The following is a 27214-nucleotide window of genomic DNA, read 5'->3' as shown; positions in this document are numbered from 1 at the left end:
TTTTGAGTTATCTTGCTAACAAACAGACAAACAAACAAACAAACAGACAGACAGACAAACGCCGGCCGGTCCCCGAGCAAGATAACTAATTTCTAAGCTTGCCTGCTTAGAAATGCACCACGTTTAATTTTGTCTCACCATACTTGGTTGTGTGACTACTCGTGTAACTGTATTTTAATAGGGAAAACATGGAGGTGTTTGGTCACTTCTAACTTCATCTCTGTTTGGATCCTAATGAATGCATTGGGCTAGCTTAATGCTATCAAAGTTGTGCCGCGCGCCAGAGCCAGTGAGTGCACGCATTGAAACGTGAGAGGTATGCATTAACTCGTCTTAATTAAGGGAAAAACATAGTTTAATATGAAAAAACGGTGAAGTGTTCCTTTAAAAGATTGAGCTTAGTATGACAGTTTTGATTTTGGATGGATGACAGGGCAATTCCTTCTCATCAAAACAGTTAAGCAGGGCATTTTTGCTGACTCACAACTGTAACATTATATTTAAATAAACTTGCCCTAGAAAAGAAGGTTCTGCTTCTAAGACAAATTCACACTGTTTACTAAACTGAAAAGATAGGGGGGGAAATTTCCAGGAAAATGTCCCTCTAGACGATCTGTTGAGAAAACAGCACCAGAGTCTCCTCTGGATTTCCAAGAAAGTTAGTCCTTGGGGCGAGTGGTTTCACTACAGTAGATAATGTATGCATGGAATCTTGGACATATTACATAGCCAAGAGGCACTGGTGATTCAGGCAAGCGCAATGAAAGGAAATATAATCTTATCTCGAGTCCAAATCCAAATGCAGTGGACACATTAAAAGACCAAAGAGGATGAGTCACACCAAGGGAAAACACTGAAGGACAAACCTCCTACTTCCTACGAAAAACAACCCAAGATATCATAACACTACTCTGTAATCCAACCAGAAATGATTCTCCTGCATCTTGCAGAAAGTATGGGAGAGCAAATGTTTATCAACACAGTGAAGAAAAGCACTGGAATTCATTATCCTGGAAGGCTGCCGGAAACCATCCTTCATATAGAGTAGATCTGACTAACTACAAAGCAATTAAACTGATTGGAAAGCAAAGCAAGCCAGTCAAAGCTATTGCTGCAGCATATGAGACATAACTTTGGAAATTCCTCTATGCAAATATTTGGCTGACTGCCCAAGTCAAATGGCTTCCTAACTCTGGGCCCCGATCTCACAACACGTATAAAAGCTTTGGACAAGCACACAAAACACAGAAAACTAGCCTTTTGGTACAAGAGAGCTGTGTGGTATACGTTTTCTGTCGTCTACTCTACCACATGTAGTAGTGAAAGTTATGTTATTTCCAGGACTCAAAAGCTAAAGTGTCATTAGATTGCTCTAGTCTAGTCCAACTATTTTGTAGATACCCCACGCCACGGTGTAGTAGATCTCCCTGGGTGAGACGGCAGCCTCGCTTACCTGGCTCAGAGATGGCCTGGGCACAGCTTCCGTCGTTGCTGCTTAGCATCATCCCTGAGACACTTGCACGTCCATGGCTGAGGGGATGTCCCTGCTGCTGCTGCTGCTGCTGCTGCTGCTGCTGCTGTTGATGCTGTAGGTAAGACAGTTGCTGTGGGTGAGCGCTCGGGTGGTTCATTGCAGGGTTATTCATGGGGTGCTGTCCGCCTTGCCCCATGGGGCCGGGGCCGGGGCCACCTCCGCCGCCCCCCATAGCCGAGGCTTGGATCTGGTTCATCATCCCTCCGCCGTAGGGCATCTGGGGGCCCTGGCCGGGGACACTCATGCTGGGGCAGCGCATGCCGTCGCCCGGGCCGTGGAGCCTCTGCTGTGCCTGCAGGTTCTGGTGGCCCGGCCCGCCCGACATCACCCCGTCGCCAAAGTGCATCTGAGCCGGTCCGAGACCGGGCCCCACCGGTCCGGGTCCAGGTCCTCCTAACCCTCCAGGCCCGGGGCCCATCCTGACGTTCTGGGCCATGTGCGAGTTCTGGGAGCTCATGGACTGGAGCAGCTGGGCCATGGAGGTGTTGGGGGGCAGGCCAGCGAGCCGCGACTGCGCTTTCCGCATCTGCTCAGGCGGGGGAGGGGGGCCGCCGGGCATGCGTGGGTGGCCGGCCATCTCGGGCTTGAGCATGCTGAAGACCATGCTGTCGTGGTGACTGGGCCCGACGCTACCTCCGCCGCCACCACCACCTCCTCCTCCTCCAACACCACCTCCGGCGCCACCGCCGGGCTGCTTGCGCTTGCGGAGCGGGTCCCTCTGCTGCGCCATCAGCTTGTCTCTCAGGGCGGCACGGCCACTCTGCCCGCTCTCGGCGCCCACGGAGTTGAGCAGCATGGCCGAGTTGGGAGGGGGGAGCATTGGGTTTAAAGTGCTGTGCCCATCCACTCCCTTGCCGCAAGGATGCCCACCGCCACCACCCGTACCTCCGCCTGCGCCACCGCCATTGCTGCCCATGCCCGCCCCTCCTCCTCCTCCTCCTCCTCCTCCTCCGCTGCCGCCACCCACTTTGTTTTGATTCGCTAGCTGTGCTTTGGCTGCCGCTGACAGAAGGCTACTGGCTGGGAAGGAGGCTGCGTTATGCTGGTTGAGGATCTGGTTGAGGGGCATTCCCAGAAGGCCTGGGTGGTTCTTCTGGGCATTACCCCCGCCACTACCACCAGCTGCACCACTTCCGCCACTACTGCCACCGCCCGTACCGCAGCTAGCACTGGCCACTGAGGTGGGAGGGGGGAACATGGGGTTGTGCTGGGCGCCAAGGGAATTGCCCATGCCCGCCAGCAGCTGGCTGGGCACGTCTTTGTATTGGTGCAGAGCGTCCGGCTTGGCCGAGGAAGGGCTGGAAGGCACGGCTGGCCGGGGGGAGCCCAGGGAGGACCTGGGGGAGCGCGGAGGGACCTTCATGCTGCCGCAGGACGCCTGGGGCCCGGAGGAGGGCATGGCGAAGCTCCCGTGGTCGGACGAGGTGGAGGACGAGCGAGAGCGCTGCTGCTGCTGCGGCGACGACTCCAGGCGGCCGTGCGGCGCCGGAGCGGCCATGTGCACCGGGGAGGTGACGGGGGACGGGGAGATGGAAGCGGCTGCTGCCGCCGCCGCCGCCGCCGCCGCTGCCGATGACGTCGGCTGAGTCCTCTGCAGGTGGCCGCCGTGGCCGACCGGCCCGGGCTTCACCGTGGGCAACGGGAGGTTGCTCGGCAACGGGACGATGGCAGGAGGGATGTTTACATTCATCATTGGTACCTGAGAGTGGACGCCAGGAGGGAAGCCGGAGTTGGGGTTGGCCATGGGGTTGGGGTTGACCGGCTTGCTTGGGATGGGGTCCAGGATCCCCAGGGGGTCCTTCTCGGAGCTCAGCGGCTTCTTCTGGAGGATGCAGGCCGGGGGCATGGCAGGGGGTGTGGGGGGCGGGTGGGGCGCGGGCTGGCCCTTCCCGTGGTGAAATACTGCTCGGGTCATATCCATGCCAGGGGGGAAGTTGCACATGGGTTTCTTCATGATGGGGCTCTTGGTGGCATTAGGGGGCGAGAGGGGTGTGTTAGTCCTTCCCGCCATGACGCAGGACGCCTGCGAGGCGGGCGAGCCGTGGAGCATGACTCCCGGCGGCGACAGGGGCGTCCGGCCGTTCCCCCCATGGATGGGCACGGGGCTACTGCCCCCCTGGAAAGCGCAAGGGTTGCCCCCTGCCCGGGCAAAGGCGTCCGGGCTGCCCAGGGGATCGGTCCGCGGCGACAGCGGGCTGTCCCCGTACACCTGCGAGCCGCTGGAGGTCGGGCTGAGCATGCTGGCGTGGTGGTGGTGGCCCGCGGCACGGTACGGCGACTTGGGCCCCGGCTCGCCGCTCGCCAGCCTCTGCCTCTGGTAACCAGCGTACAGCTCCTGCTGCTGCTGCTGCTGCTGGTGGTGTTGGTGTTGGAGCTGGAGCTGCAGTTGGTGGTGGTGGTGCACTGCACTCATGTCCTGCGGGTGAGGGTGAGGGTGTGGGTGAGGGTGCGGGTGTGGGTGAGGGTGCGGGTACGGCCGAGCACCTGCCGCCATCATCATCTTGAAAGGGTTTTTGAGGTCGGGCGCCTGGCCTGGCCCGGACAGGCCCTCGTGGGACTTGTTCCTTATTGCTCTTGGGGCTGCTGAACGAGTTGCGCCCCCTGCTGCAGCTCCTGGGGAAACAACGAGGGCGGAATTAATTAGGGCTATCACCTGGAGAGAAGAAATATAATTTTCTAAAACGGATAGTTCCGGTCCTTGATTGTGATTGGCTAAATCGCGTTCGATGCCGTTGTAAATATCATGATAAACTCACACATTGACCGCATTCCGCTTCGCGTCGTGCCTAACAACGCCCCTTAGCTGTTCGATTATACAGTATAACCCACGGCCTCTCGGGGCTTATTGCTTAATTCTGATTGGATGGCGGGGTGACTATTAACTCTGAATAACGGAGCACCAATGAAGTAGATCTGGCAAAAACAAGTTTAATCACCGTTCCATATCGATGCTTATGAATGGTAACTATAACAACCATCGTAAAATGACAGATAAACCTGGAAGGAGGCTTCACAACAGGTTGTGCACAACATTTACAACTAAACATTGCCACCTGAGAAAGCCAGGTTCAGAGCCAGAAACCATGTGAGCCCCTATGGCTTTGGATTAAACAAGAGTCTGACAAATCCCACGTACATTACCGTACTCTTTCTATAGATCTTAGAGAAAGCAAAAAATACAATTGTGGTCCAATTCTAGAAAGCACACATGCATGCACACACACACACACACACACACACACACACACACACACACACACACACACACACCTGTAGCCACTCCTGGACTGGTCAGACCTAACGGGGGATGGGGCATCTCCATGCTCTTATGCAGAGTAGCCACGGCGATGAGCTTCCTCTTGTGTATGCAGAGCTTCGTGACATCCTCATCGGCCTTCACATCCTCCGCCGTCCTCTGCTTCACCGCAGCCCCGGGGTCAAAGTTGAAGACCTAGACACACACAACGTAAAGTAGGGTTCAGACCAAAGCGGCCCGACGAGACGAGCCGCGACGTTCTAAAACCTTGCGACTGCGACTCAGCGTGTTTAATGCTCTGCGACGGCTTGCAACTGCTTGCAACTACGTGCAACTTCTAATTCACACCGCTGCAACTCAGTCTCGTCGCGTCGGGAATCTTTGATGTGAATTGGGCTTAAGAGTTGGTGTAGAAATGGGTAACGCTCAGTGGTGCTCACAGAGCAGGGCCAAGAACTTCAACAATTTGTTTTTCAAAGGGGTAAATAAAAAGCGTGGCAAAGCGACGAAAAGAGTCACATTTCCTGTAAGATGCACCAACGTCACATTTACCAGTTAGTTTACCATTGATATGAGTTTGAAGCTGTAAGCTGTGATGTTTATGGCAAAAACACCACATTGCTATTCTATCAATTAAATATTTTATATAGATTTTAAAACATATGTTAGCAATGCTAACTACTTGAAAACATACAACTGACACGTAGTAAGTACGGCAACTTAAGCTGTTAAAAACGCTTGGCAAATGAGTGTTTCATGTTATCTTTTGCAGAGTGGGCACTAAAAAGCAATATTAGTTCTCCACAAAGTGAAGCACATAATCTCACCTTAGGGAGGATGAGGGGACACTCCAAACCACATTTACAGGTCCCATCCGTCAGCAGGTAGGACTTCACCTGCTCCAGGCTAGACAGCACAGAGCCACTGGGACTGAGGAGGAACACACACGTGTGCACACATGGACAAACACACACACACACACACACACACACAGACACACAGAGGGAGAGAGAAAGAGAGAGAGAGAGAGAGAGAGAGAGAGAGAGAGAGAGAGAGAGAAAGGGAGAGAAAGAGAGAGAGTGAGGGAGAAAGGGAGAGAGGAGAGAGAGAGGGAGAGGGAGGGAAAGAGAGAGTGAGTGAGAGAGAAAGGGAGAGGAGAGAGAGAGGGAGAGAGGGAAAGAGATATAGAGAGAGAGTGAGTGAGGGAGAGAGGGTGAGAAAGAGGAGAGAGAGAGAGAGATGGGGAGATAGGGGGAGAGAGAGAGAGAGAGAGAGAGAGAGAGAGAGAGAGAGAGAGAGAGAGAGAGAGAGAGAAAGGGAGAGAGAGGGACAGAAACAGACAGACACCATTAAACAGTGCTAAAATATAACCACTGCAAATATCTTAACCTCAGTCCACATTAGTTCTGGCAAGACATCTGGCGCTGAGGTACCTTATATAAAGGACCCCGGTGGGATCCGCCTTGCGCTTCCAGCCAATGGGCACCTGAGCCAGGCTTGGCTGCCCCTCCATATCCCCTCCGTCGCACTCTTTCCCTCCATTCATTGTTCTGGGGATTTAGCAAATGACTCCTCGGGAGAGATCACACGTCCTTCAGTGTCCTCGGACAACTTATCATCATCTTTGTCTTCTTCGGGAAGAGGCGGCGGCGGCGGCAGCAGCAGAAGTGGCGTGCGGTAGTAAGGGGTGGGGGGCGACCCGGAGAGGCTCGCGCACTAGAAACAACTATGCTTTCTCTACCCCTTGACACAAAAATACGCAAGTGTCGTCAACGTAGAGACAACACACGGGGGTGAGGTGAGGTGAGGTGAGGTGAAGGGGGGGGGGTTTGGGGAGGGAGTTGGAGGGGGGTTCGAGGCCAGACTCACGGGCGAAGCTGACCGCCCTGCTGCCGTTGTTTCATGACTTCGCTGAGTGCCGGCAGAAGTTCCCACGACTGACTCGGGCATCCACAGCCATGGAGGCTGAAGCGGTTTCCTCAGAATGGCACACAAAGAGAACGCTTCATAGAACAACAGGGAACCACACGGATACAGGGAGGCAGTTCATGCAAGTACATAATTTAGGCCGAAAGGCCACCCGGGTTAGTCGGGGGCGGAGGGCGGAGTGGGGGACGGGGGTAAGGAGTGGGGGGGGGGGTGTGTGGAGATGGGGTGGATTGGGGGGGAAGGGGGGTGGGATGACTGTCCTTAAATGGACCGTTCAGCACAACGGGCTGCTGGTCAGACGAGAGGGTGCTTCGTCATTTTGTTTTAACCCGAGCTAGATGAGGTGGATTCTCCTAGGGGACCCATTGAGGGGGGGCTGGGGTCAACACTGTGCAGTGCCGTATGATGGCTTATTCTGAGGTGTCCTCATGCTCCCTGTGAAGAGAGAGGGGGAAAAAAGAGATTCAACAGGTCAGCATACAGATACTATTTTATGATCTCAAATCTGTTTAAAATCATATTAAAAAAATCAGTTGGGTGAAAGACATCATCCTTTTTACACCAGTGAGTGATCTTATGTTACAAAATACATTATTGCAAGCACACATTTAATAAAATCTCAAAACATAGTATTCTTGGATAGCTACTCTGTAGTTGTATGATTACTGTGAATAGATGATGCAGAGGATAGTTTTAAAAAAAATAATTCTCAGTCTGAATTTTCCCTTATGTCATCAGGCAGAGACAGTGAGAGTGAGGAGGGTTTGAGACAGAGAGAGAGAGAGATAGATCAAATGAGAGAGAGATAGAGCAAAGAGGAGAGAGAGATGGAGTTAGGAGAGAGAGATTGGGCAAAGGAGAAAGAGAGAGGAGTACAAATGGTGAAAACAGGGCAAAGGAGGAGAGCAAGCAAAAGCGAAAGAATACGAGATAGAGAGAAAGAGTGAGAGTGAATGAACAAGAGATGGTGAGAGGAAAAATGAAAGCGCGAAAGAGAGGGAGAGAGAGAAAGAGAGGGAGAGAGCGAAAGAGATGCACTGACTGAACCTTGGCTGATATTATATTACATACATTCTCTCACAGTGGATGAATCATGCTCTTGCCGTGCATTTCCTGTTGTGGATGACTAATGCGGACCGGGGGGAGCAGCAAAGCCCAGCCATACAAGCTCCACTCTACACTCTTTAAAAACAGACAAGCGAGCGGGATACATTTTGTGGCATTCTCCTCTGTAGCGATCTGGGAGTTACTTCGCCTGCCTTCCTTTTTTTCGTACTGTTTGTGCATTTCCTCATGTGCCAAAAAAGAAAAGGAAAAAAAAAGATTTGATCTGGGAGGGGGTGTGTGTGTGTGTGTGGGGGGGGGGGCAAGCGGGTCGTTGCCTGCTTGCTCGCACAGTACGATGCGTGGGGGTGAGGACAAATTAAATTGTATGCGTGAAGTTCAGACCTCAATACAGTTCCGCATGCAGTGAGTGAAGGCAGAAATGCTTAGTGGCTTCTAGGAAAAGGCCAACGAGGAAGGGAAGGGGAGGAAAAGGGTGGAAAAAAAATGGAGCAGCGACTCTTACAAGGAGGAGACTCTCTCAGGGGAGGTCTGTAGTACATGATGTAGCCCTTCCACATAATCGCTGCTGTGCTGTGCTGTGCTGTGCACACCGTTGCTCGCTGTACAATATTCTAATACTCGGGCCGGACTAACAGCTTGTCCTTCTAAGTGCATGCGAGTGTCTGACTGTTGTGGAGCATTCTGTGCTCTCTGTCCACACTGAATCCGTTAGATATCCTGTGGTATTGTACTGTATTATGTTTCTCGTTCAATAGACTTCTGAAATTCACCTACAAAAAGAGCCCAAAACTGCCGTTGTTGCCCATAAAAAGAGATCCGGGTGATAACTGAGGCTTACTACCTATTGCAGTTAACTCTCATGTAACAAAAATATTAATCTCTTCTCATACCGAAGATCACAAAACCCACTCGAGGGCAGATGACAAAAGCGCGTACAGTATGTCAAAACGTCAGCATTTCAGACTTTGTCACTGTGAGAGTTTAACAAGTGCGATTATTCAAAATCCTGCAAATACAAAAAAAAATCTGAGTTTTATATAGCAGAATATGAACGATAGAAGGACAATAGATACAGTGTGTCCTACAAAAGTTCTGTTCAAAACGTTGCACTGCATCACCCTGCACAAGTTCAACACTACTTCAGTCTGATCCAGTTAGAACGTTCTGATGGAAAACAATATAACCAAACTGATTTGGTCACTGAGGCTTGCTTGCATCGTGTGCAGTTAGGATACAGTGTAGCAGCGCATTCGTTTCTTCACCTAAAGAACGATCACCGAACACATCCACAGATGGCCCAGGCCACTGCCTCAGTATACCACTGTTCCAGATTCAATACGGTGCGACATTGAAATCATGAATCTAACATGATGACTCATTGACTTTGGAAATATCCTGCATTTACTGAACTTCGTTGTTTTATTGTTGGATTTTCTAAAATATAATTGCAAACGGAATGCAGTAATACAGACCCTCAAATATGTTATTTTTGTAGTCGTTAAGAGCCAAAATCGTTACTCAAATCATTAGCCTATTTGATTAAATTCACAGTGTAACAATATGCTTATCTTCAGGCCAGACAAATGCTTCTTCAGGTTAGCTATACTGGGGAGGTTGTTAATATTTGAACTCAACAGCCAAACAAATAGTCCCCTCCCTTCATTACCAGGTTCGTGGGTGCAAACAAAGACCACCCGTTTCTGATTGGCTGGAATAGTGTTGTGTGAGCAGGTGGACGTTCTGAGTTTGCTTTTAAATTTACAGAGCCAGGGCTATGATCATGATGAGGCGATATTTGCTGAATGTAACACAAAGCGGATTGGTTTTGAATCGCTTACTGTTCCTTCACATCACAATCAAAGAGGACATCTACACATAGGCTACTACCTCAGCATTAGTTTTTCTTACTATGGCATGGACTACAGGCCAGATGAAACATTGAAACACCACAAAACCACAAGTGATTTATGAGGTACAGTACACTGTGATCCTGTTCTGATGGGTAATCATGACATGTCGGTTGTATCTTCTTTTGGAGCACACTGAACATACATTACTCACAAAAAGTCAAGGAAAATTTGAAAATGTAAAAAGTGTAAGTTATAGTGGTATTATATCATGCAAGTAGGGCATTTAAGTAGAAGCATGCAATGATGATAGCTTCTCAAACAATTAATTAAAACAAAGGCCAACAAATGTCACCCAAAAGCCAAATATCCCTCACTTTTTGTGAGTAGTGCATGTAGCCTAGAGACTCAGATACTTATGAACACAGACACAGACAGAGTATTGTAGCCCTGACCCATGAGAATAATGTCAATTGTAATAGTCACCTGGAAACATACAATACCATTGATATTGAGGGCACTGATATTGAGGGCTGACTGCTAATATGAATATATCCAACACTCTCATCTTAAACACATCTTAAGGTAAACATCACCACCATATCAAATCATCCTGTAGTTCATTCCCTCGCAGTTCACAACATCAAAACCAATGAGTTCCTTGACCAGGAACACCAGAAAACTTACTCCAAGACTCTATGCCTATTGACACGTTTACAGTCTTACTTACACTACACCAAATATTCAGAAATGTGGAAGAGGGTGAGAATGCACTGGAAGAAAGCTGCTAGCTCCTAACACTGATTGGTGTTGTTAAGATATTTCATTCGCTTGCTGGCTCTGCTGTGGTAAATTGCTGGCACACAATGAGCAGCACATTAGTAGTCCAACCAGGTAGGGCTGGTCACACTAGGGTCAGACAGAAAAGATGCTTGGAAACTTTCTCCGGAATTCGCTCGACCGTTGCCTTCAGCGGACAAGGAGGAGTGCGAGTGTGAGTGCTTTAGGCCTGAAGGTCTCGGCCGGGCCTCCTTTAGAGTGGGAGGTTTCAATTTGCATGCAGTGTGGCTTTGAAACCATATGATCCTGTTTCTGTTTTTCTACATTTACTGTTCTCATTTATTAATACAGCAGATGCACTTATCAAAGTGACTTACAGGATTTTGCATAAAGTGAGGACCTAGAATCATGGGGGTCAGACTTATGACTTAGCGACACTGTGCTCCATCAATTGAACCACAGGGGGAAGAGGCCGAGGTTGTGATCAGCAATTTGGCTTCAGATTTTGCAATTTAGTTTCTGGGTGCTAATTTAAATGGTGGGCAAAGAGCAAAGTCTAAAGCTTCACTAAAGCTTATTATATATTGAGGCAAAACCTATTGCTAGTGTAATACCAAAAGTAAGATCCTACGCACAAACATTGGTGGTTCACCTCAATGCTCCCATCTGCCACACAATGGCTTTACTTCATGTAAAAGACGTTTTGCCCACTATTTAGATTAGGGCCTTCGACCTGTCTAATGTCGACGTGTCTTTCTGATCTAGCAGTTGAGAGACACTCACCACCGGGAGTTTGGGACCAAATGCTGGTCTCCAGTGTTGCAGCCAACCCACTTCTGGATGGTGATGAGTAATAATGTTGTTCCAAACAACTCAGAGGTAGGACATTTCTGTCCTAAAATTTCCCAAATGTGTTACAGACATTAATCAAAAGAAGAGATTTCTAACCTCCTCTCAACCTATCGGGAGTTTAGAGTCAGAGCTGAACTAAGACTTCTGACTTCTAACTTCAGAGTTGTCTGAGGATGTAGATGGTTGATAGTACTAGTAGACAGCATTTTTTGTGTCATGTCTGACTGACAAAGTTCTCATTCCACCATGGACATATATCATACTAATGAAAATGTACATTTCCTTATGTATATTTATGTCTTTATGTAATGTCAGTTGCTTAAAACAACTAATCAAATAATCAACAGATTTAATAGATGAAAGATATTCACGTCAGCGTCAAAATGCCGGTTACTAAGGCTGTAACAGAAACCACATTTGGATGAACATAAGGCTTGGGTACGGCAAAAGTGACAGGGGGTGGGGGTGGTGAGGGGGCTTCTGTTGTGTCATGTCGTGAGGTGATCAGGTGGGCCTGAGGTGCAACGTCTCGGTGAGATGATGTCCGGGGTCGGGAGTGAGGCCTTCTGTGCCTGAGGGCAGATGCATGTCAGCGTCTCATCTCAGCCAGGCACGCTGAGTCACCACCGGGCCAACTACAGCTGACTGCAGAGCGCACGAGGAGGTGTGTGTGTGTGTGTGTGTGTGTGTGTCTGTCTGTCTCTAACGGTCTTTGGGTGGGTGGTTAGGGAAAGTGCTGAAGGCAGGTGAAGGCCATGTCCTCAGATTAAGCATGTTCACATTACTTGCAAGGCCAGATTTCATACAGGCCATTTTCCACATTATATAAAAGGAATTGAATATGGACAGGTCCAACAGAACACAGACCAACCACAAGGCCTAGGCTTACATAAAGGCTTAACTAGCCTAAATTACAAAGCATGTTCAGGGGATGGGCACATAGATGATGACCAGTACAGAAACCAAAAACGTTTTAGCAAAAACTGGTCTTCACATTCCACACCCAGACAAAGAAGGGTGGGCTAATTCCCATCTTAAATTGTGAACCTGTGCTTCTTAGTGACTATTACGTAAGACGTGTGACAGCTTCACAGATCTCCAGGTGTGTGGGGACAGATTTGGGTACCACATTAACTTCAAAGCGCACAGCTTTCTACATTTAAGACTCTCCTGTCTTCGTATCCTCATTTCCCCTTCTCCACGGGTAATAATACGATGAACTGTCGTTTAATACTAGCACAATGAAGTTACAGAGCCCTCAGCATTATAGCTCACTTTATTACACATAACAATTTTCAAAAAAAAATAAAAATAAAATCAAAACAAAATGGAAAAGGCTGAATAGCAATAGCAAATAAGAATAAATGCAAAATACCCTCATCTGCAAGGAACAGAGAACAATGATGATCCAATCAAAACACCACAGGCCTCAAAGATCGTAGTTTAAAACAACACTGGCAGTGCTTCACATAGTCGCTTGGACCTGGCCCTAGCCTACAAAAAACTAGCATGCCCTATCCAATCAAGACAAGAGATGATGGCTCAAATGTGGCTGGTGCTAAAGGAAAGGATTGAAGAAATGTCAAAGATGAGAATGAAAGAAATGTACTAAGTTTGGACAGTTGACAAGGCCACTGGAGGAGAATGTTGATTTCTAAGTTCAATTCTAAGTTGGTGAGACAACCGCTTGGTAAATCGCTTAATCTGATCTGAAGTCTCCTGAATATGGTTAAAAAGTACCATTGAGGGCTTTTGGTATTTCTATCAAAAGATATCATTACAGGCACATATAAAACAATCCATGTGGTGTCACAAAGGTAGGTCCCATTCTCTACTTAAACTAAGGTGCTAACCGAGGATTAGAAAGTCTCTAACTTGACATGAACCTTACTACAAGGATTCAAGGAGGTTTATTTGTCACTCTGGGGCATGGGCCACAAGAAGGATTGAGAAATAAAATAGATGGAAATGAAATAAAATAGGTACAAAGGATGTCAGGCTCACATTAATCCACATGGGTGTTCAGAACAGTGACTAGTGTTAACACAGCCCAGGCCTGTGTTAGATGATCAAAATAGTGTTTTCCACATGTGCTTCTAGAATAGTTAGAGTCAAGAAGGTCACAAGTCAAGGCTACTAAAGGTTTTCTATGTATGAATATAACGTTAACCTTTTAATGGGCCCATATCATAGTGGGGGCAATTGGTTGTCAAATAGCAAGGTAAAAACCAATGAGATGGAACAACAAAGAACAATGATATTTATGACAGTTCTCTTTTGACACGAGTTATCATTGAAGTGCACCAATGCCAAATCCTCCATGCCATATGTCACACCATTATCGACAGATTTCAGAACCGCTACCTACAGACGTTCGATGTGTTACAGCTACTCTAATTCTTCCCATTTGGCATTACATACCATTTTCGATGTCAGAGATGTAACTGAACTGGAATAAGATCAATGCTTGCTCCAGAATACAACAACAACCGCCTATCAAAAACAACCCATTTGAGCTGGTGCTAGCGGGTGTTTAAATCAACCAGCTAACAAGCTTTGTGAGCAAAGACTAGAAGAGTTAACTGCGTTTGCATAGTAGCTAGCAAGCAGGCTAGCCTCTGTCTCTCACCCATCATCGACAGCCAGCTAGCAAGGAGCTACCAACCATGGCTACCGTTTATTAAAACGTCTTTGATAATACATTACAATTTTGAACGTCCTCCATGACTCGCAGTGAAGTCCCAAATTATAATACAGGGCACTTCAGAACAAACTAGCAACCTTGCCAAGTCAACGATCAGACATTAGATAGTATTATTGACAAACTACATGGTCAACTCAGACTAATTTCGTAGTAGCTACAGTACTTAGCTCGTGGGAAATGATCAGTAACGTTAGCGTAGCTAGCCAACAACCTAGGTAGCCGATAAATCTAACTATCGTCAGCTAGCTCATCAGCTTGTGGGGTATGGCAGATAGCTAATATATTTTAAGCCCATTTCCAATATGACTGTTGCTATAACGCGCACAGTTTAAAGTCAACGGAGCAGTGACCATTTCGCAATATATTTCGAGACAATTACCACAAACTCTAGGCAGATTGAAAATCATAAAAGGTTAGCGCCGCTACTACCAACCTACTAAGGTCCAACCATACAACAAACAGCAATGGAGTACTAAAGCTAGCATAACGTTATTAAAGCTTCCAGATAGCTTAGCTATCAAGCTAGCTTGTTAGCTGACGTTCGGAGGCTAACAAGCTAGCTTGGTGGCCTGACCCAGCAGTGGGAGCAAGAGAAAAAAAAACAACAGGAGTGAAAAACAAAACAAAACAATTCAAAATAAACAAAAATGATTAAATCGCATACGTACCTTAAGGATTTCTTAGTTGTGTGGGGTGATAAAACATGATCCGAAAAACAACTAAGTTTGTCTTCTCGCTAGCTTTATTTGAACCGAGAGCCCTGTCCACTGAAATGTCTCCAACCAGGGCCAAGGCAGAAACACAGGGAGAGGGTAGCTAACGTTAGCAAAGGGTAGTGTTGCTGAGAGCAAGAGACAGCGAAAGGAGAGGCTTTAGGATTCCTCCTCTTATTTTCATGTCCTAACAGTCTTTACCCTCATCTTTCCCGTGTCCAATAACTTCCCAAACGACTAATTATGTTGAAACAGTTCGTTTAAGCTTGTTAAAAATCGGTTCTGTCCCTTTAAAAATAAAAATAAAAAGCTTCCCCATCAACTGCCTTTGCTGGTTCTTTCTGAGCTTGGGATAGAAAGATGGAGTTCTGTACTGCGCTTGCGCGGCTGCGAAAGCCAGGAGAAGACGGGTTGTTCCAGCATGCATTTGGAGATGACAGGACACAAAGATCAGAGATGATAAAGTTTCAAGAACTTTTGTAGACTGCACATTTGTGACCTGTTATGGTCAGTGTTTACGACCAATGACATACAGAAGACATATGATCTCTTGCATAAGACTGATTAATTTTGATGCGTTTTACAACAGTGGCATATGGTTATGCTTATGATTCCAGGCATATGCTTTTGCTCAAAGCGACTTACAGCAATAACAAAACATTGCAATAACAAATAGGCCTACTAACAGTAAATAGTAATTTAACAGTAATTTTAACAGTAGCCTAATACTGTAATAACGAATTTCCACAATATCAGCAGCCATAAACATACAAAGGGGAACTAATAAGATAAACACCTTATACAATAAAAGAGGCTACTCAGATGACATTTCACAAATTCACAGTAAATCCATATAGGGCTAAGATTTTCTACCAAAAGTTAGTCGACCACGACCACAGGCATGGGCATCTTCATGGGCTTTTCAGCAGCAAAAGTACTCAGATGACACTCCACAAACCCACAGTAAACTCATATGGTCTAATGAATCCCCTCCCAAAGGTTAGGCTAATAAAGGTTGAATGAATGGTACTACTGCCATCCCAAAGGTAGACTATCTGCAAGAGTATGGGGATTTCAACAGCTATAGTATTCCACATACGATAATCACAGTAAACCTACAAATAATTCCTCCCTAAGTAGACTAAACCTCGGCAGGGGATGACACTCTAAAGAGAAAGACGAGCAGGTTTATGCAGTTTAAGGCATATGGGCCCATGTCCATGTGCCAATGTCATTAAGATATAGCCCTGATAGAAATATTCTGCAGTGCATACACATGGCTCATACCCATCAACTAAGAAGCCTAACCAATCTCAATTATTGAGCAGTGTAATTCTGGGCTGGCAGTGTAGTGTAAATATAAAAAGCTTTACACTATGCAGACAACAGGTTTACCAGCCTCGTTTTGACGCCACACGGACAACCCCGGATATGCTCTAGACAGCCATTCTTGAATTTACACAGTCTCTGTTCTGGTTCCGAAAACTTCCTTGTGGCAACATTTTAGGTTGAAAGTTCACAAATGGCGCGGAAACCCGAGGAGGACGTTTGAATAGTGTTTTTGCCCATTTCAATTCGTTTCCCTGTGTTGTATTTCTTCCACGTTTCAGACGCAAACTTCAGTAAGTATGCTTGCTAACTAGCTGATCAAAAATAGGCATGGCTTCATTTGTAACGCTCTTGCCTCCTCTCAGATCAAGGTTCTGTTAAACGTCAGAGGCTGCAAGTTAGACAAGATGAACATGTGTTTATAGTTCCGATTAAGATTAATGCTCATCGACCACAGTAAATATGTATCTAGATATCCAGCACAAATCGGCGAGCTGCAGTTAGCACTAACTGATAGCCTCTTTCTTGTCGCTGTGTGACAGTGTTAGCACCTTAGAGTTTTGACAACAACAGTAGCTAATCCCGTTTTCTCCCCATTCTGACCAGGAAGCAAGCAAGCAGCGCAATGAGCAAAAGAAAATCGAGAGAGAGCCATATGACAGTTGGCCAATGTGTCTCACAGGTTTGTATTATGATGCATCGAATTAGTCTGGATGTTAGTGAATGCATAGATGAATTCTTCCTTTAAAGATTTTAGGTGATGATGTGCATGCTTATGTCTATCTGTAGGCACAAAAGGTTTTGAGGCAGAGATTTTGCCACCAGGAGATCTCTACCCCACCCGTGGGTCTTGAATCTCAGCACAAGTAAGTGTCGTGAGAACCCAGCTACTGCTGCTGCCAATATATGGATCTGGAGGAAAGCACATCACATGGTGTAATCAAAAATCCTTTATTACTGCACTGTTTCTTTCAACCCTCTCTGGAGCAATTTCACCCATTTAAGATTCTGGTAGCATCCTAGTAACACCCTAGATATACTGTCCCTTAGCAACATTCTGGATGTTGCTAGGATGTTATCAAAATACTAAGTTGGTGAAATGTCACTATGTGACGAGTTTTCTCAGATCTCAGTATATAGTGTTCTGTTTATGGTTATGTTTATCTCAGACTTTTACACTACCTTTTATTCTTCCGTTTTTACAGTTAAGATGATGGGTGTTAATCTATTAGCAGGATTCAATTCAGAACAGACAAGTTATATTAGGACAGCTTATCCCTGAAGGGGGAAGAAAAAACATGCTTTTGAACTCAGAAACATTCATAGTTGATAGTTCATAGTTGAACAGTAACACCACTTTACAGGCGTACCCTGACCTTCCCTCCATGGTAGTCTGGGTCCTTGTGCTGTGTGCCCAGTGCCCACTGCCTACCTCAGCCCAACCCCCACCTACACACACACACACACACACACACACACACCTCTCCAAACTCAACCACCTGTCCTTGTCATTGAGCTCTGTGTGTGTGGTGTGCGTGTGTGTGTGTGTGTGTGTGTGTGTGTGTGGGGGGGGGTCTCAGGCATGAAGAGCTAGAGTTACAGAACTTGTGGTCTTCTGCTGCCACTTCTTTCAGGCACTTGCTGGAGCTGCTGAGGAGAACGGCTGTTCACGGGGAGAGTAACTCGGTACTCATCGTGGGACCCAGGGGATCGGGCAAGACAATGGTATGAATGAGGCGCTCTGTTTTCGTGTTTGTGTGCCCTCGCCTTCACTCTCACCCCACCCAGGTTGCACTCGGCCTCATGGCTACTGTAGAAGTCTCTCTCTCACACACACACACACACACACACACACACACACACACACACACACACACACAAGAAGCCTTTAGAGTAGCTCTTGTCATGTACTGTAGTCTTGCCCTCTGTCGTCTGCCAACTGTTGGATGCTTGATCCAATGTCCCCTGGCTGTGTGTTGGGAAAGCTCAGTGGGACAATCCTGGAAGTGTTCTGAAATAACAGTAACAGACCCATACCGCCCTGTTCAGAAACCGGAGAGCTGGCTTATTGTGTGTGCTGTGTGACTCCCACTATGCGTAGTGTAGCTAGATGGAAATATGTTGTGGTGGTTTTTTTTTCCCTTTTCTTTTCTGGTCTTGATCCCATCGAATCAAATTAATATCCATATCACTTCTGAGTTCTGACGTTTAAGACAAAATCTCAAACACTAACTAGAAAAGCACTCAGAGAGCGCTGACCTCTGCCAAGCGAAAACATAACCGCCTCCTAGATCTAGACGGTGATACGGATTACTCTTTCTCTTTCTTCCTTGGGTCATTTCAGACCTTCCCTGAAATTTTCATCGAAATCCGTCCATAACTTTTTGAGTTATCTTGCGGACGGACGGACGGACGGACGGACGGACGGACGGACGGACGGACGGACGGGCAGACAGACAGGCAGACAGGCAGACAGGCAGACAGGCAGACAGGCAGACAGGCAGACAGGCAGACAGGCAGACAGGCAGACAGACAAAAACATAGCCTCCTTGGTGGAGGTAATAACAGGGACTGCAGTGGAGATGCAGATGATGTGCTCTGTAGACAGTGGCATAGGGATCAACATGCACATAGCCTAACTACTGTAATAGGCTATGTGCACAAAAGGCTCTTGGTGTGCTTGTTAGTTTCCGGTGGAGCCAGTTCTGTTTGAACCTTCCGTTATTGTTAATGCAATTAGTGTCTAGACAGACCTGGTTGGGTGTTGCACGAGGTAATCAGCACATTACGATAAAGAAGGATTTATGTGTGTGATAAAATTGTTATTATTGGACAAGCAAGATATCCGTGTCAGAGTGAAGATATAAGGAGCTGAATATAATAGAAAATTCTGTTATAACACAGTTAACGCTCCACCAGAAATAAATAAATAAGCATGCAGGAAGAGCCTTTCGTGCAATTAGTCTATTCCTCTTTCTCCCATGGTCATTTACCTTTGAAATGACTTCTGTTTATGTTGTCAAATCCAGTCCAATCCTTTTTGTTATTTCCAAGTCTTGCTGATGTGTGTTTTTTATTTAATAAAGACTTTAAGGATACTCTCTGTATTGGGAAGATGGTTGCAGCATATGTTTGTGTGTCTGATGTGTCTGTGTCTCGTTTTGTCTCCGCAGTTACTGAACTACGTCCTGAAGGAACTACTACAGGAGAAAGATGTTAAGAGTAACATCATGTTGGTTAATTTGAATGGTGTGTAACTTGCATCTTATTTGTGTTGTTGTGTGAGTGTTATAATAGAATGAAAAAATGCATAATGTACACTGTAATTTCCTGCCTATTAGCTGAGGTTTATACATTGATTTTACAAATGTATTTTGCGGTGCAGTTAATTCAGAGCTAAAATTGGAAATGCATTTCTTCTCTTCATTCTTCTTTCTGATTAAAGCACTAATCGGATTCTGATTCATTGGGTTATTGGGCACTGCTGTTAGTACCCGGGTAATACATGGTATTATTTCATAAAACACTGCCCTGCGGTTTATACACAAATCGGCTAATACATGGGAAATTACTATATGCACATTATGTGATACATTATACGTTGATGGTGTTTGCTTCATGGACTATAACACTTCAATGTGTCTACAGGGTTGCTGCAGACCGATGACAGGATTGCTCTTAAAGAGATCACAAGACAGCTCAACTTGGAGAACGTTGTTGGGGACAAAGTCTTTGTAAGTGATTTCCACAAGTCGTCCTCCTGTGAAGAGAAATCTAATGGGGGTGAGCTTTTCTGACCAAAGGGCATAATGAGCATCTATGAGTGGAGTGAACTATTGTTCCAGAAAGTGTCCTTGAGCAACCAAGGTGTTGGAAATGAAGGTCTATAAACCACTTAGCAATGGTAGTTGTTTTGCGATGCTGTCAGATAATGCCCATCTAGGGTGAGAGAGACAGTGTGGCTTTGGGCACATAAGTCTCTCTAAACACGTTTGTTTTCAACTGTGAAATGCAATTTCTGTTTTTGCTGAACAATGCAGTTTTTTCCTTTGTGTGTTCTTTAGTCTACAAAGAGGCTACTTTGTTGTACAGTGGAGTGTTACTGATGACATGCTTATCTTTTAATATTTCAGGGCAGTTTTGCTGAGAACCTTGGGTTCCTTCTGGAAGCGCTAAAGAAAGGTGAAACTTTATGACATAAATTCAGTCCTCCTTAGGCATAAATACACCTGTTGTGGTTTGTTTCCACAACATCTCAATGCTTAATTTTTGTAATTTGTAAGTGTGTGTGTGTTTGTGTTTGTTTATGTGCCTGTGTGGTTAAGTCACCATGCACTGACCCCATTTTCTTTTTAGGTGACCGGAGCAGCAGTCGTCCAGTGATTTTCGTGCTGGATGAGTTTGATCTTTTTGCCCACCACAAGAACCAGACGCTTCTGTACAACCTGCTGGATGTTTCGCAGTCGGCCCAGGCCCCTATCGCTGTGGTGGGCCTCACCTGTCGACTGGTGTGTCTCCCCTACTACAACCCTTTCCCACTCCCAGTATTATTAGATGGGGCGGTACAGATGCAACATTTAACAGTGAAAAATGGTCAATTATATATTATGTAGTTTATTATATTATAGTAGTATGACCATTTATTCAAATATCTCTTCAAACGTCTTTTTTTTTCTCTGTCTCTGTCTCTCTCTCTCTCTCCCTCTCTCACTCACCTTCTCACTCTTACTCTGGGGTTCTCTCTATCCCTCTCTCTCTTTTTTCTCATTTAGTCTGGGGTTCTCTCTCTCTCCCTTTCTCTCTCACTCACCTTCTCACTCTTACTCTGGGGTTCTCTCCATCCCTCTCTCTCTTTTTTCTCATTTACTCTGGGGTTCTCTCTCTCTCCCTTTCTCTCTCACTCACCTTCTCACTCTTACTCTGGGGTTCTCTCCATCCCTCTCTCTCTTTTTTCTCATTTACTCTGGGGTTCTCTCTCTCTCTCTGTGTGTTATCTGTGTGTACAGTATATGTTAACTGTGGTTGTGGTGCTGTCTCTCTCTGTGTGGTCAGGATGTGTTGGAGCTGCTTGAGAAGCGGGTCAAGTCGCGTTTCTCCCATCGCCAGATCCACCTGCTCAGCTCCACGGGCTTCAGCCAGTACCTGGAGATGGTGTGTTCCCAGCTCCACCTCCCCTCGGACTTCCCCGACAGCAAGTTCTCCGACGAGTGGAACGCCAGTGTTAAGGTGAGGCCATGCGGCAGAGCAGGGATGAAGGTTTGACAGCTTTTAGAAAGGATTGGATTTTTACAATTCTCTTCAGATGTAAGGAGATTTTTGTCGAAATCTGTTTGAATAATTTCTTGTAGGACTGTAACCAGTTTGACTGGTTAATCTGGTTGCCAGTTTGACCAACAAATGACCAAAAAAATTGTATAAATGATTTGTTTCTTTCCATCTAGAAACTGTGTGAGGACAAATCAGTCGAGGACGTTTTACGCAAACATTTCAACAGCAGCAAGGACTTCCGTTCCCTGCATTTACTGCTGGTAAAGCAGAACTTTAATAACTTTAGTTATTAGACACTTGTGTGTGTGTGTGTGTGTGTGTGTGTGTGTGTGTGTGTGTGTGTGTGTGTGTGTGTGTGTGTGTGTGTGTGTGTGTGTGTGTGTGTGTGTGTGTGTGTGTGTGTGTGTGTGTGTGTGTGTGTGTGTGTGTGTGTGTGTGTGTGTGTGTGTGTGTATGCATGTGTGCTTTCTAGAATTGGACCACAATTGTATTTTTTGCTTTCTCTAAGATCTATAGAAAGAGTACGGTAATGTACGTGGGATTTGTCAGACTCTTGTTTAATCCAAAGCCATAGGGGCTCACATGGTTTCTGGCTCTGAACCTGGCTTTCTCAGGTGGCAATGTTTAGTTGTAAATGTTGTGCACAACCTGTTGTGAAGCCTCCTTCCAGGTTTATCTGTCATTTTACGATGGTTGTTATAGTTACCATTCATAAGCATCGATATGGAACGGTGATTAAACTTGTTTTTGCCAGATCTACTTCATTGGTGCTCCGTTATTCAGAGTTAATAGTCACCCCGCCATCCAATCTGGTAAAGCAGAACTTTAATAACTTTAGTTATTAGACACTTTTGTGTGTGTGTGTGTGTGTGTGTGTGTGTGTGTGTGTGTGTGTGTGTGTGTGTGTGTCTGTGTGTGTGTGTGTGTGTGTGTGTGTGTGTGTGTGTGTCTGTGTCTGTGTCTGTGTCTGTGTCTGTGTCTGTGTCTGTGTCTGTGTGTGTGTGTGTGTGTGTGTGTGTGTGTGTGTGTGTGTGTGTGTGTGTGTGTGTGTGTGTGTGTGTGTGTGTGTGTGTGTGTGTGTGTGTGTGTGTGTGTGTGTGTTGTGCATATGCAAATACTTGGTTTCAGTAAGTTACACTTTCATAGAGTTCTTTTGAGCATCCCATCCTAAAGTAGGTGTTGTGTGTGTCTTATGTACTGTACAATGTGCTGAGTGTCTAGTCTACACCTTCCCTCATCAAATTATGTTTATTCACGTATCTATTTCCGGTTTAAGGAATAGGGTGGAAAGTGTTGCAGATTTGCTTTGACCTTTGACCTTTGTCTGATCGCACTGGGGGTTAATTTGCGCGTGTGTGTGTGTGGCCTCACAGCTCCTGGCGTTGGGCCGCGTAACTGTGTCCAACCCCGTCATCAGGCCGGTGGACCTGCTGGAAGCCGGCCGCTGGAGCAGCGTGGACTCCAAGGCAAACATTCTCCACGGTGAGCGCCACCGCAATCACTATGCACCGCTACGGAACATGCCGTACGGAGCACAACGGAACACAACAAGTAAAATACGGCCGAAGAAGGAACTTAAGGCCCCGTTTAGAACGTTTAAAGATGTTGAAATGTGGCGTGTCTGAGGAGAATCTCTTAGGAGATGTAGTGGGACACACCGAGACTGATCTCGGATGTCTAGTTACTCGAGTGCCTCTGCCCATTACTGAACTGTTTTTATTGTTTATTTCTTTGAAGCTATCAGATATTACTTATTTATGACCGCTGTGCACGCTAAGCGGTGGTCATAGGTTTAGTCAGAGTAATTTTGTTTTGTGTCAACGATTCCCGGGACACTGAGAGGCCTTGGTGGGCATGTAGCCCCACAAGGATGAAACGGAACCGTTGTTTTCGTTTTGATCCGTCGCCCACTCGCCGAACAAGGACCCCTGAAAGGAGGATGGGCTGTAAACAGCTTTCTGTGAATACCGTATCTCGAGAACCGTAGGGCCTAAGATGACCAACTTTGTTTTTCGTATATACAGTATTGGTCTCAAGGGCCATGTCAACCCATCCCATATCCGCACAGACACACACACACACACACACACACACACACACACACACACACACACACACACACACACACACACACACACACAGAAGCACTCAGCACACACACACACAGAAGCACACATACAGTATACACAAACAGAGTAGGAGGACAAATTGACAAGCGATACTCATTTCTTTGGAGAGAATGTGCAGGACTTGGCGGTGGTCATATTTCATACTGCTCTGTAGTACATCTAGCTGTTGTTAATACCGGTACTGTGTGTGTGTGTGTGTGTGTTTGAACAGGTGTGTCTATTCTGGAGTTGTGTCTCATCATTGCTATGAAGCACCTGAATGACATCTATGAGGGAGAGCCTTTCAACTTCCAGATGGTATACAATGGTGAGACTGGAAAGCCTTGGACATGAAAAGCATGTATCAGAATTAATTAAATTGAAAAGTACACCCCCTCAAAAAAATAATACTTAAAAAAAAAACATCACATTTCTCCCCTTTCTCCAGAATTCAAGAAGTTCATCAGCAGGAAATCACATTCCATCCATAATTTCGAGAAGCCAGTTGTCATTAAGGTAAGCTAAAACTTTGAAGACCTCACCCCATTTAAATTGGACTTTTTTTACAGCGTTAGGTAGGTGTTGTTTCAAAACAACAAACGACAACATGGAGTACATCTTTACCTACCTATCTACCTAAAAACTTTGCAAACCCCACTGACTGGCCAGCTGGCACTGCTAACAGCTTAACGTGTTAACCGGGGCTAAAATCGTGCTAACTGGCAAAAATCGTGCTAACTGGCAAAAATCATGCTCACAATTGTTTAACAACTAGCACCCCCGAAAGACGAATTAAAAAAGAAATGTAAACGAAACAAACAATATTAAATATAAATCAGTTGCCACTGCAAAACAAAGGATTGCCCTACATTTATATCTCAATAGAAAATGAGAACATTGTGGCAATATAGAATTAAGTTGTATCTTGATTAATGTTGTTTTCATAATCGCTGGCTGTATTTGAAATGAATTTAAGTTTCAAGTAATTGCACAGCCCTAAAGCTAGCTGGCTAATTTCCTGATCTGTTTGTAAATGATGGGTTTTATTTCATTTGCATTGTGTTCTAACTCAAACAACAAAACTGCTTAGTGCACAGCCTGACCGGGCCATGACCACTATACCATCAAGATTAATTTGAAGATAAAAACGTAGTTGCTCATAAAACAGTACATTAAAAGGGGTCACATTGTAGTGTTACTACACGTTAATTACAGTTAATTACACGTGTGTACGTTATATGTAGACTGGCTTTATTCTTTTTCTGTTAAAATGACTTTGGATGTTTTGATGTAGCGCTTGACCGCCATCCAGTGGATGTGCATGTACATTGCATGCTCTATTGATAGAAATTGACCTGCTGCAAAAGTGGATGTGTCACTGTTGCTGGCATGCATTTCCATGCTGACAGTATTTCAGAAATACCAAACATGTGTGTGATGTATTCAGTAGTGAATAGAGAAGCCATCAGCTTTGTGGCCTGAAAAAGACAAAGTACTAAGAACGCTACTAGGAGTAGTAAATAAATATCTGTAGTCTGTTCCAAACTGGTGCTCTTTTGGTGCCGGGCAAAAGTTTTTAAAGAGAAAGTCGGTCAAAGGCACTCAGTTAAGGAAAAAATAACGCCTTTAATAATACATGGCAAGGATTAAAAACACAACAGCTTTGTGGCCTGTTTGTGTGTGTGTGTGTGTGTGTGCAGGCCTTTGAGCACCTCCAGCAGCTGGAGCTGATTCGGCCCGTGGAGGCGTCCAGCGCCAAGATCCAGAAGGACTACCAGCTGATGAAGCTCATGCTGGACCACACCCAGGTGCTGGAGGCCGTACAGCGCTACCCACAATGCCCCACAGATGTTCGGCAGTGGGCCACCTCCGCGTTCGCCTGACACTTGTGGACTGTATTTGTTATGGCGAGTGCCTTTCTCAGTCATGTTGACTTGGGAGGTTCTCTTTGCAGATAGAGCATCTGTATGTGGGAAATGTTACAGTGGATCACTGAAGGATGACCACTTATGGACCAAAACACACACACACACAGCCATGGACTTTAGGTTGTGTTGCATAAAAAAAGCAGAATATTTTTTGTATGTCCTCACACTTTTTCATGACAAAAAACGTAAAAATAAAAACTTGATTGTTGAATTAAACAAAGACAACTCTTGTACATTTATGATTTATAGTCCACTTACTTAACAGAACAGATCGCTGAGAAAAAAGGACTTTGAGAGTAAAAATGTAGGTCCTCACGGGTCTTGAGAAAGTGCTTGAATGTATATTTATTGAATAGGCAAGAGATGTTACAGTATATTCTGCCATCACTGTAACTCCTCACAATTGAGAAGTGTTCACACTTTCATTTACATTACATTTATTAATTTAGCAGATGCTTTTATTCAAAGCGACCTTACATATGTAAATTATTACAAAGGCCATTCTCCCCAGAGAAACTTGGGGTTAAGTGCCTTGCTCAAGGGCACATCGGTGTAAGCCAGGAATTGTTGACTGTGACCCTTTAAAGCCTGATAGTTCTCATAAAAACTGTCAGTGTTCTGAGAGTAATTAACCTTGATTCATGTCTGAAACTTAGGTCCTTGAATTTGTGAGGAACGAGCCAGGAAAGGACTTCAAAAGTCCTTGAATTTGACGTTTACGAAAGGGATGGGAACCCTCTCTAATGATGACTGTGCTACTGGAGGTGAAATGATGTGAAAGTATTTCAAAGCCACTGAAAACAGAAGAGTCGAATCTCAGAGCAGTCACTATACTTTATTTTTAAAGGAATAGCATACATTTTTCTGTACAACATTTAACAATCACTTCCAACCAGGCCTTCTGAAACAGTTGGTGAAATACTTTTTATTTAATTTCCTTTTCTTTCTTTTCTTTTTTCTTTTTTTTTTGCAAAGCAATTAAAAATGGCGAGTCCGTTTGAAAAGACGTTGGGTCGATCCGATCCTTTCCGGTCGGTGCTGCAGACTGGCCCCGACTGACCAAGAGCAGACTGAGGGTTCTAGCGACATAAACTCCATGTGAAAACCCGCCCCAAGCAGGCGAGATGAGCAGAGCTAGCCAGTCGCGTTTCAGAGGTAATGCGTTTGTAGAAAGGAGGAAAAGGAGAGAAAGAAACCAACACTGCTGCAGGTCAGATGCCGACTGGCACACCAACACGCTGCTGGAACACTGTACCGAGGCTGATCGGTGGCATCGATTATTTTAATGTCAGCTGGGATGTCTGAGGTAAATTATGACTTGACTTGACTTGATTTTCTTTTTTATATATATAAACACGGCGCCATTGGTAAGGTTACATCTGATCCTTGTTTGAGCAGAAAAAAACTAAATTGAGAGGAAGAAAGCCTCATCTTAAGAACAAGTGACTTTCGAGAGGGGTGGGGGTCTGGGGCACTGACATAAATTAAAACAATTAAAAATAGATATAGAAAATAAACAACAGTAAAATCTTATGGAATAATAATCTTTTTTTTTCTTTTTTTTTAATAAAGGACTGTTTTTCTTTGTGATATCTTTGAAAATAATAGAAACAACCTCATGCTATATTCACAATCTAAAAACAACATTCATATTTACATAAATGTGCATTTTCTATAATATGCAGCCAATCCAGTTGGGTTATCATCCGTATTATTATTAATATATATATGTATATTTCTTGGCTTACACCAAAAGGGAGGAAGGGGGGCATTTCTTACAAAAGGAGGCCTGTATCTCCTCTAGTGAGCTTGGCCTCGGACAGGGGAGGGGGGGGGGGGGGGGGGGGGGCAGTGGGGGTTACTGTACAGTAGAGACTGTAGGAAGGAGGATGGACCTC

The 27214-nt window shown here is 45.5% G+C and overlaps 3 protein-coding genes across 5 annotated transcripts in view; 1 reads left to right on the top strand and 2 right to left on the bottom strand.

Moving 5' to 3' along the window:
* The window catches only part of LOC134071065 (methyl-CpG-binding domain protein 5-like), a 30906-nt gene extending 15888 nt beyond the window's left edge, over window positions 1-15018 (bottom strand). For all 3 annotated transcript variants that reach the window (XM_062527639.1, XM_062527641.1, XM_062527640.1), the window contains exons 1-5: window positions 14639-15018; window positions 6224-7154; window positions 5618-5720; window positions 4805-4985; window positions 1454-4147 (exon numbers count right to left, since the gene is read on the bottom strand). In XM_062527639.1, coding sequence (XP_062383623.1) covers window positions 1454-4147; window positions 4805-4985; window positions 5618-5720; window positions 6224-6336 — 3091 coding nt within the window. In that variant the 5' untranslated portion in view covers window positions 6337-7154; window positions 14639-15018. The remainder of the gene's footprint in view (window positions 1-1453; window positions 4148-4804; window positions 4986-5617; window positions 5721-6223; window positions 7155-14638) is intronic.
* A 1086-nt stretch (window positions 15019-16104) lies between these two features.
* orc4 (origin recognition complex, subunit 4) lies at window positions 16105-25522 on the top strand. Its single transcript, XM_062528294.1, has 14 exons — window positions 16105-16305; window positions 16619-16694; window positions 16802-16878; window positions 17647-17737; window positions 19186-19261; window positions 19661-19746; window positions 20146-20194; window positions 20369-20520; window positions 21065-21238; window positions 21454-21540; window positions 22654-22762; window positions 23621-23716; window positions 23837-23904; window positions 25089-25522. Exons 2-14 carry the CDS (start codon window positions 16638-16640, stop codon window positions 25269-25271), a joined length of 1305 nt encoding a protein of 434 aa, XP_062384278.1. The 5' UTR covers window positions 16105-16305; window positions 16619-16637; the 3' UTR covers window positions 25272-25522.
* A 610-nt stretch (window positions 25523-26132) lies between these two features.
* Window positions 26133-27214, bottom strand: part of LOC134070894 (activin receptor type-2A) — a 77836-nt gene continuing 76754 nt past the window's right edge. The window contains exon 11 of the mRNA XM_062527399.1: window positions 26133-27214. This exon is cut by the window's right edge and continues 3215 nt beyond it. The gene's annotated coding sequence lies outside the window, so the exon portion shown is untranslated.

The sequence above is a fragment of the Sardina pilchardus genome, chromosome 23, assembly GCF_963854185.1.
Source record: "Sardina pilchardus chromosome 23, fSarPil1.1, whole genome shotgun sequence".
NCBI classification, from domain to species: Eukaryota; Metazoa; Chordata; class Actinopteri; order Clupeiformes; family Clupeidae; genus Sardina; species Sardina pilchardus.
Note: the sequence above shows the minus strand (reverse complement) of the source record. Positions and strands in the feature narration are given on the sequence as shown.

Excerpts from the sequence above, each read along its gene's own strand:
- orc4 (XM_062528294.1), top strand. The coding sequence starts at position 16,638 with ATGAGCAAAAGAAAATCGAGAGAGAGCCATATGACAGTTGGCCAATGT. Across the intron at positions 17,738-19,185 it reads GGGGATCGGGCAAGACAATG|TTACTGAACTACGTCCTGAA; the intron begins GTATGAATGAGG and ends TTGTCTCCGCAG. Across the intron at positions 21,239-21,453 it reads AGTGGAACGCCAGTGTTAAG|AAACTGTGTGAGGACAAATC; the intron begins GTGAGGCCATGC and ends CTTTCCATCTAG.